The 9,310-nt window shown below is 45.8% G+C and overlaps 1 protein-coding gene across 1 annotated transcript in view; it reads left to right on the top strand.

The window, feature by feature from the left end:
• Positions 1–571: 571 nt before the first annotated feature.
• LOC311111143 (chromobox protein homolog 2-like) overlaps positions 572–9,310 on the top strand; it is a 28,444-nt gene continuing 19,705 nt past the window's right edge. The window contains exon 1 of the mRNA XM_084153830.1: positions 572–791. Within this exon, the coding sequence (XP_084009956.1) occupies positions 748–791 (44 nt within the window). The 5' untranslated portion in view covers positions 572–747. The remainder of the gene's footprint in view (positions 792–9,310) is intronic.

Raw genomic sequence — 9,310 nt, 5'->3', positions numbered from 1 at the left:
CTGTGCATTTTTCTGTATGTGCAACTGTAGTGTAAGAAAGATTGTTTGAGGTCTGTGCATTGTGTTAATATGTTGCAGAGGGTACTGGCTTGCCAAATGCCAATTCATAGATTACATATCTTCATGACATGATTAATATGATGTTTATCCTAATATCATATTATCATACTAATATCAATTTAATTAATTTATTTTAGAGATTGAAGTACTTGGAAAAGCCAGGTAAATTTCTACATTTACAGTAACATGTTTTCCCTCTGCTGTCCTTATTGAGCAGTACATGTTATTTTTCATTTGGATTGCTCTATTGGAACACAGCATCAATGGAGCGATAATCATGTCCCCCACCTTCCCCATGGCTAGAATACGACTACAGGACAGCAGCTAGTATTCATTAATATGGATGACCAATACTCAGCACTGGGAGGAGACTACGTACGCAATAGCTCTCAGGAACAAAACAACCAAACCCCTCCCTCATACGCAGAGCATTCTTATCTGACACAAACTAAGGGAATCCAGACTAAAAAGGCTTTTAGAAGGAATTTGGAGTGAGAAATCTTAACTCCAATCAGACCAGTGTGACCCAGTTGACTACATATGGACTGGGTCAGTGTTTTTATGATCTTCAACAGACCATTGCATAATAATAAACTGGATTTACAGTTTAAAGAAGAGAGACAGTAACTCCATAGAGATCACTGTTCACTGCAATGGCTTACCATCCTAACAAACAAACATTCTACCATGAAACTGTGGGAACTGGGAATTATATCGGTGGTAGAATTAAGGTAATGCCAATTTTATGAGTAGCTCCCTTAAATTAAAATGTTATTTGTCACATGCTTGGTAAACAACAGGTGTAGACTAACAGTGAAATGCTTACTTACGGGCCCATTCCAACAATGCAGAGAGAAAGAAAATAGAGAAGTAATAGAAGTAATAATAAATACACAATGAGTAACGATAACTTATATATAGAAGAGGTACCAGTACTGAGTCAATGTGTAGGGGTACGAGGTAATTGCGGTAGATATGTCCATATAACTAGGAATAAAGTGACACAGTAAACAGTAGCAGCAGCGTATGTGATGAGTCACAAAAGTTAGTGAAAAATGGGTCAATGCAGATAGTCCGGGTAGCTATTTGGTTAACTATTTAACTAACTATTTAGCAGTCTGATGGCTTGGGGGTAGAAGCTGTTCAGGGTCCTGTTGGTTCCAGACTTAGTGAATCAGTACAACTTGCAGAGAAAACAGTCTATGACTTGGGTGGCTGGAGTCTTTGACCATTTCTAGGGCCTTCCTCTGACACTGCCTGGTATAGTGGTCCTGGATGGCAGGGAGCTCGGCCCCAGTGATGTACTGGTCTGTACGCATTACCCTCTGTAGCGCCTTGCGGTCGGATGCCAAGCAGTTGCACTACCAAGCAGTGATGCAGCCAGTCAAGATGCTCTCAATGGTGCAGCTGTATAACTTTTTGAGGATCTGAGGGCCTATGCCAAATCTTTTCAGCCTCCTGACGAGGAAAAGGCGTTGTTGTGCCCTCTTCATGACTGTGTTGGTGTGTCTTCACGACTGTGTTGGTGTGTTTGGACCATGATAGATCCTTAGTGATGTGGACACGAGGAACTTGAAGCTCTCGACCCGCTCCACTACAGCCCTGTCGATGTGAATGGGGGCATGCTCGGCCCTTCGTTTCCTGTTGTCCACGATCAGTTCCTTTGTCTTGCTGACATTAAGGGAGAGGTTGTTGTCCTGGCACCACACTGCCAGGTCTCTGATCTCCTCCCTATAGGCTGTCGCATTGTCATCGGTGATCAGGGCTACCACCGTCATGTCGAACTTAATGATGGTGTTGGAATTATGTGCGGCCACACAGTCGTTGCTGAACAGGGAGTACAGGAGGGGACTAAACACGCACCCCTGAGGGGCCCCCGTGTTGAGGGTCAGTGTGGCGGATGTGTTGTTGCGTACTCTCACCACCTGGGGGCGGCCTGTTAGGAAGTCCAGGATCCAGTTGCAGAGGGAGGTGTTCAGTCCCAGGCAGGGCAGTGTGGAGTGCAATAGAGATTGTATCATCTGTGGATCTGTTGGGGCGGTATTCAAATTGGAGTGTGTCTAGGATGTCTGGGATGATGATGTTGATGTGAGCCATGACCAGCCTTTCAAAGCATTTCATGCCTACAGATGTGAGTGCTACGGGGCGATATTCATAAAGACATGCTCCGTAACTTTGGCAACTACTAAGTATTTTTTAATGGGCTGGACGTGTCAATATGTAGTTCATACATGCATAATCTATAATCGTACTGTTTTACCTCAATTAGCCACGAAATCCCTAGTTTGAAAGCAACAGTTTTTCTGGAAGCTGTGCTGGGCCATTTCCACTACATTTTCTCCCACGTGGGCCAGCCCCCTAGCAATTTGAGTTTAACCAATGAGCTTCAGCCCCTTGCCATATGAGTAACAGCTAGCAAGATGCACATGATGCACCCACAGCAGAGCAGAGAGAGAGAGCAATGACGTGGTGCACATATCTGCACATATGTGACGTAGTACGCAATTTTCGGTGCCCATTTTTGCCTCATGACTGCTACTTTCAGAACTACTGGCTAAAAGGTATACAAAAGTACCGGAGAATCCCTTTAATGGAGTTATGTATGCTCTGATGCTTCCTGTAGAACACAGCACAGCCTATGTAGCTGTACTGATTTAAAAAACAGATCACCACTGGCACATTTCCAATAGATTAATCTTCCTTCAGAGGTTAAATGTTGGGAAGGTATTCTGAGGGTGAAGCTGCATCTCTGAGACTGAGACGTGTTCCCTCCTGTGCCTTTCTGGTGACACGAACAGCCACCCACCCACCCGCTCACTCACCCTCCTACTCACCCTCCCACCCTCTTTTTTTTGTATGCACTATGCACACACACACTCGCTCACACACATACATACTCTACACCCACACCCATCTGGCCTTGTACAGTCTGTCTCTATTCCATTCACGCTTTATCGAGGCTCCAGCCTCCCAGCCTGGGAACAGCTTTATCTCCCGTCACAGGGGAGGCCGGACAATGGAGGAGTCCGCTGCTTTACTCTGGTCTGGCCGTTAATTCAAAAATCTAGCTGTGAATCAGAAACATTGACTCTGCAGAAAGGCTACAGTGATGATTTGCTATATTATTTTATAGGCAGTCTGTGAAAGAGCGCTTTGGTTCTGAGAGGGAGAGAGAGAGAGACAGAGAGGGAGGGAGGGAGAGAGAGAGAGAGAGAGAGAGAGAGAGAGAGAGAGAGAGAGAGAGAGAGAGAGAGAGAGAGAGAGAGAGAGAGAGAGAGAGAGAGAAGGGGGTGGTTCTGCTGATCCCTGGTGATTATAACTTTGGATATTTGTCTGGCTGGGCTCCAGTGCTCTGCTCTCTTCCCTGGGGCCAGAAGGGCTTCGCTGTATTTAAACATGGCTGTTTGAGTAGAGAGGTCAGTCTGTTTACTGTAAGACTGCAGGGGATTTGGAAGTATTAACCCTCACATGAGTCTTTCAGGGAGTTCAGAAAGAATTTTGTGGACTGAAAAATGTGAATATATCGTTTTTCACAAAGAGGTAAAAGTTCCATCAATGTCAGAAAGGATCTAATGCCTCTGAGGCTGTATTTCACCCCAACGGTCAGCATTTACTGTAGCTCCCAGTCATGTTGTGGTGGGATCGTCAGTGTGTATGTTAGAGCCCATATTGAAAGTGAGTATGAAGATAGACACTGTGAAGGCCTGTCCCTGTCAGCCCCGTGCTTTATATGGTGTTTATGTAACACACAGTTGAACCTCCCTCTCCCAGGAGGAGTTGAGCCTGCCAAGTCAGGGAGGGTGGGGCACTGAGAGGCGCGGCTCATGCACCTTTAACATTGTGGGAAAGCATGTGAGCCCATTCGTGACCCCCCCCCCCCCCACCCCCCCCCCCCCACCCAGTCCACCTGCCCCCTTCCTAGGATGTGGTGGTGAGGATAGACCATTAGACCACAGTGAAACAGTAAAAACACACTACATCGCCCAGCCCATGCAGGTACTCTACAGTGACTCTCACCACTCACCCTCTGGGGAAGGAAGGGGAGAGACTGGCTGAACATCCACTGCTCTTCATTTCTGTTTTTCTAAGGGGTCTCGTAAAATGAACACCCTTCACTTGCATCAGATTTATTTCTGCTCTCTGCGTTAAAGGTCTGAGGGGGTCACATTTTGAATTGACTTGTTGTCCTTGAATTTTTATTTTTTAAATTTATTTTATTTATTTCACCTTTATTTAACCAGGTAAGCCAGTTGAGAACAGGTTCTCATTTACAACTGCGACCTGGCCAAGATAAAGCAAAGCAGTGCAATAAAAACAACACAGAGTTACATATGGGGTAAAAAACATAAAGTCAAAAATACAACAGAAAATATATATACAGTGTGTGCAAATGTAGCAAGTTATGGAGGTAAGGCAATAAATAGGCTATAGTGCAGAATAATTACAATAGTATTAACACTGGAATGCTAGATGTGCAAGAGATTATGTGCAAATAGAGATACTGGGGTGCAAAAGAGCAAAATAAATAACAATATAGGGATGAGGTAGTTGGGTGGGCTAATTTCAGATGGGCTGTGTACAGGTGCAGTGATCGGTAAGGTGCTCTGACAACTGATGCTTAAAGTTATTGAGGGAGATAAGAGTCTCCAGCTTCAGAGATTTTTGCAATTCGTTCCAGTCATTGGCAGCAGAGAACTGGAAGGAATGGCGGCCAAAGGAGGTGTTGGCTTTGGGAATGACCAGTGAGATATACCTGCTGGAGCGCAGACTACGGGTGGGTGCTGCTATGGTGACCAATGAGCTAAGATAAGGCGGGGATTTGCCTAGCAGTGATTTATAGATGGCCTGGAGCCAGTGGGTTTGACGACGAACATGTAGTGAGGACCAGCCAACAAGAGCGTACAGGTCACAGTGGTGGGTAGTGTATGGGGCTTTGGAGACAAAACGGATGGCACTGTGATAGACTACATCCAATTTGCTGAGTAGAGTGTTGGAGGCTATTTTGTAAATGACATCGCCGAAGTCAAGGATCGGTAGGATAGTCAGTTTTACGAGGGCATGTTTGGCAGCATGAGTGAAGGAGGCTTTGTTGCGAAATAGGAAGCCGATTCTAGATTTAACTTTGGATTGGAGATTCTTTATGTGAGTCTGGAAGTTGAGTTTACAGTCTAACCAGACACCTAGGTATTTGTAGTTGTCCACATACTCTAGGTCAGACCCGTCGAGAGTGGTGATTCTAGTCGGGTGCCAGCAGCGTTCGATTGAAAAGCATGCATTTAGTTTTACTAGTGTTTAAGAGCAGTTGGAGGCTACTGAAGGATTGTTGTATGGCATTGAAGCTCGTTTGGAGGTTTGTTAACACAGTGTCCAATGAAGGGCCAGATGTAGCTCCTGAGTGGCGCAGTGGTCTAAGGCACTGCATCGCAGTGCAAACTGTGCCACTAGAGATCCTGGTTCGAATCCAGGCTCTGTCGCAGCCGGCCGCGACCGGGAGACCCATGGGGCGGCGCACAATTGGCCCAGCGTCGTCCAGGGTAGGGGAGGGAATGGCCGGCAGGGATGTAGCTCAGTTGATAGAGCATGGCGTTTGCAACGCCAGGGTTGTGGGTTCGATTCCCACGGGGGTGCAAGTATAAAAAAAATAATATATGTATTCACTAACTGTAAGTTGCTCTGGATAAGAGCGTCTGCTAAATGACTAAAATGTAAATGTAAATGTATACAAAATGGTGTCGTCTGCGTAGAGGTGGATCTGAGAGTCACCAGCAGCAAGAGCGACATCATTGATATACACGGAGAAAAGTGTCGGCCCAAGAATTGAACCCTGTGGCACCCCCATAGAGACTGCCATAGGTCCAGACAACAGGCCCTCCGATTTGACACACTGAACTATATCTGAGAAGTAGTTGGTGAACCAGGCGAGGCAGTCATTTGAGAAACCAAGGCTATTTAGTCTGCCAATAAGAATGCGGTGGTTGACAGAGTCGAAAGCCTTGGCCAGGTCGATGAAGACGGGTGCACAGTACTGTCTATTATCAATCGCGGTTATAATATCGTTTAGGACCTTGAGCGTGGCTGAAGTGCACCCGTGACCAGCTCGGAAACCGGATTGCATAGCGGAGAAGGTACGGTGGTATTCGAAATGGTCGGTGATCTGTTTGTTAACTTGGCTTTCAAATACTTTCGAAAGGCAGGGCAGGATGGATATAGGTCTGTAGCAGTTTGGATCTAGAGTGTCACCCCCTTTGAAGAGGGGGATGACCGCGGCAGCTTTCCAATCTCTGGGGATCTCAGACGTTATGAAAGAGAGGTTGAACAGACTAGTAATAGGGGTTGCGACAATTTCGGCGGCTAGTTTTAGAAAGAAAGGGTCCAGATTGTCTAGCCCAGCTGATTTGTAGGGGTCCAGATTTTGCAGCGCTTTCAAAACATCAGCTGTCTGAATTTGTGTGAAGGAGAAGCGGGGGGGGCATGGGCAAGTTGCAGCAGAGGGTGCAGAGTTGGTGGCCGGGTTAGTGGTAGCCAGATGGAAAGCATGGCCAGCTGTAGCAAAATGCTTGTTGAAATTCTCGATTATTGTAGATTTATCGGTGGTGATAGTGTTTCCTAGCCTCAGTGCAGTGGGCAGCTGGGAGGAAGTGCTCTTATTCTCCATGGACTTTACAGTGTCCCAAAACTTTTTGGAGTTAGTGCTACAGGATGCAAATTTCTGTTTGAAAAAGTTAGCCTTTGCTTTCCTGACTGCTTGTGTATATTGGTTCCTAACTTCCCTGAAAAGTTGCATATCGCGGGGGCTATTTGATGCTAATGCTGTAGGCCACAGGATGTTTTTGTGCTGGTCAAGGGCAGTCAAGTCTGAGGAGAACCAGGGGCTATATCGGTTCTTAGTTCTGTATTTTTTGAATGGTGCATGTTTATTTAAGATTGAGAGGAAATTACTTTTAAGGAACAGAATAGAATAGAAAGAGAGTGTTGACGTAGTGAGTGGTGTCCAGTGGAGGCTGTTGAGGGGAGGACAGCTCATAATAATGGTGGAACAGCGCAAATGGAATGGCATCAAACACATGTATTTGAAACCATTCCACTGACTCCGCTCCAGCCATTACCATGAGCCCGTCCTCCCCAATTAAGGTGGTGGTGTCCTACATTTGCAGGCTAAAATACAGCAGACTGATGCAACAGCAAACTAAATTTGGATTCTTAGTTTGTGTCATATGCAACATTGTTTCTTCCTGCCTCTTCCTGTCTGTCTGTCTGTCTGTCCAGCTGAAGCTCAGACAGGCCCCAGGTCTTACTCCCCGTTCATACGCTCAGAGGGGCCTTCCAGACAGGCCCCAGGTCTTACTCCCCGTTCATACGCTCAGAGGGGCCTTCCAGACAGGCCCCAGGTCTTACTCCCTGTTCATACGCTCAGAGGGGCCTTCCAGACAGGCTCAGAGTTGTCTCATCTCTGGATCAGCCCCACGGGGCCTGTGGTGGGTGTTGTGTTACACACACACACAGTCCATCCACAAGGCTCTCTCATCTCCTCTGGTGCCTCCGACATGTCTTATACACATGACTGGAATGACTGCTTTGGTTTTAATCACATTTATTCTTAAACAAAACCACAGTGTGGAGACGAACAGAGATGTTTGACTCCGTTACATTGATTCCATTCCAGCCATTACAATGAGCCGTCCTCCTATAGCTCCTCCCACCAGCCTCCTCTGATGTATACATACTGTATATACAGGACAGGGTGTAAGAGGCCCTGATCCTGTTGGTGTAATGTATATACAGTGGGGGAAAAAAGTATTTAGTCAGCCACCAATTGTGCAAGTTCTCCCACTTAAAAAGATGAGAGAGTCCTGTAATTTTCATCATAGGTACACGTCAACTATGACAGACAAAATGAGAAAAAAAAATCCAGAAAATCACATTGTAGGATTTTTTATGAATTTATTTGCAAATTATGGTGGAAAATAAGTATTTGGTCAATAACAAAAGTTTCTCAATACTTTGTTATATACCCTTTGTTGGCAATGACACAGGTCAAACGTTTTCTGTAATTCTTCACAAGGTTTTCACACACTGTTGCTGGTATTTTGGCCCATTCCTCCATGCAGATCTCCTCTAGAGCAGTGATGTTTTGGGGCTGTTGCTGGGCAACACAGACTTTCAACTCCCTCCAAAGATTTTCTATGGGGTTGAGATCTGGAGACTGGCTAGGCCACTCCAGGACCTTGAAATGCTTCTTACGAAGCCACTCCTTCGTTGCCCGGGCGGTGTGTTTGGGATCATTGTCATGCTGAAAGACCCAGCCACGTTTCATCTTCAATGCCCTTGCTGATGGAAGGAGGTTTTCACTCAAAATCTCACGATACATGGCCCCATTCATTCTTTCCTTTACACGGATCAGTCGTCCTGGTCCCTTTGCAGAAAAACAGCACCAAAGCATGATGTTTCCACCCCCATGCTTCACAGTAGGTATGGTGTTCTTTGGATGCAACTCAGCATTCTTTGTCCTCCAAACATGACGAGTTGAGTTTTTACCAAAAAGTTATATTTTGGTTTCATCTGACCATATGACATTCTCCCAATCCGCTTCTGGATCACCCAAATGCACTCTAGCAAACTTCAGACGGGCCTGGACATGTACTGGCTTAAGCAGGGGGACACGTCTGGCACTGCAGGATTTGAGTCCCTGGCGGCGTAGTGTGTTACTGATGGTAGGCTTTGTTACTTTGGTCCCAGCTCTCTGCAGGTCATTCACTAGGTCCCCCCGTGTGGTTCTGGGATTTTTGCTCACCGTTCTGTTGATCATTTTGACCCCACGGGGTGAGATCTTGCATGAAGCCCCAGATCGAGGGAGATTATCAGTGGTCTTGTATGTCTTCCATTTCCTAATAATTGCTCCCACAGTTGATTTCTTCAAACCAAGCTGCTTACCTATTGCAGATTCAGTCTTCCCAGCCTGGTGCAGGTCTACAATTTTGTTTCTGGTGTCCTTTGACAGCTCTTTGGTCTTGGCCATAGTGGAGTTTGGAGTGTGACTGTTTGAGGTTGTGGACAGGTGTCTTTTATACTGATAACAAGTTCAAACAGGTGCCATTAATACAGGTAACGAGTGGAGGACAGAGGAGCCTCTTAAAGAAGAAGTTACAGGTCTGTGAGAGCCAGAAATCATGCTTGTTTGTAGGTGACCAAATACTTATTTTCCACCATAATTTGCAAATAAATTCATTAAAAATCCTACAATGTGATTTTC

Source organism: Coregonus lavaretus (assembly GCF_964263955.1).
Source record: "Coregonus lavaretus genome assembly, chromosome: 37".
Taxonomy (NCBI): Eukaryota; Metazoa; Chordata; class Actinopteri; order Salmoniformes; family Salmonidae; genus Coregonus; species Coregonus lavaretus.
The sequence above is the reverse complement of the archived record's forward strand: the minus strand, read 5'-3'. Positions and strand labels throughout refer to the sequence as shown.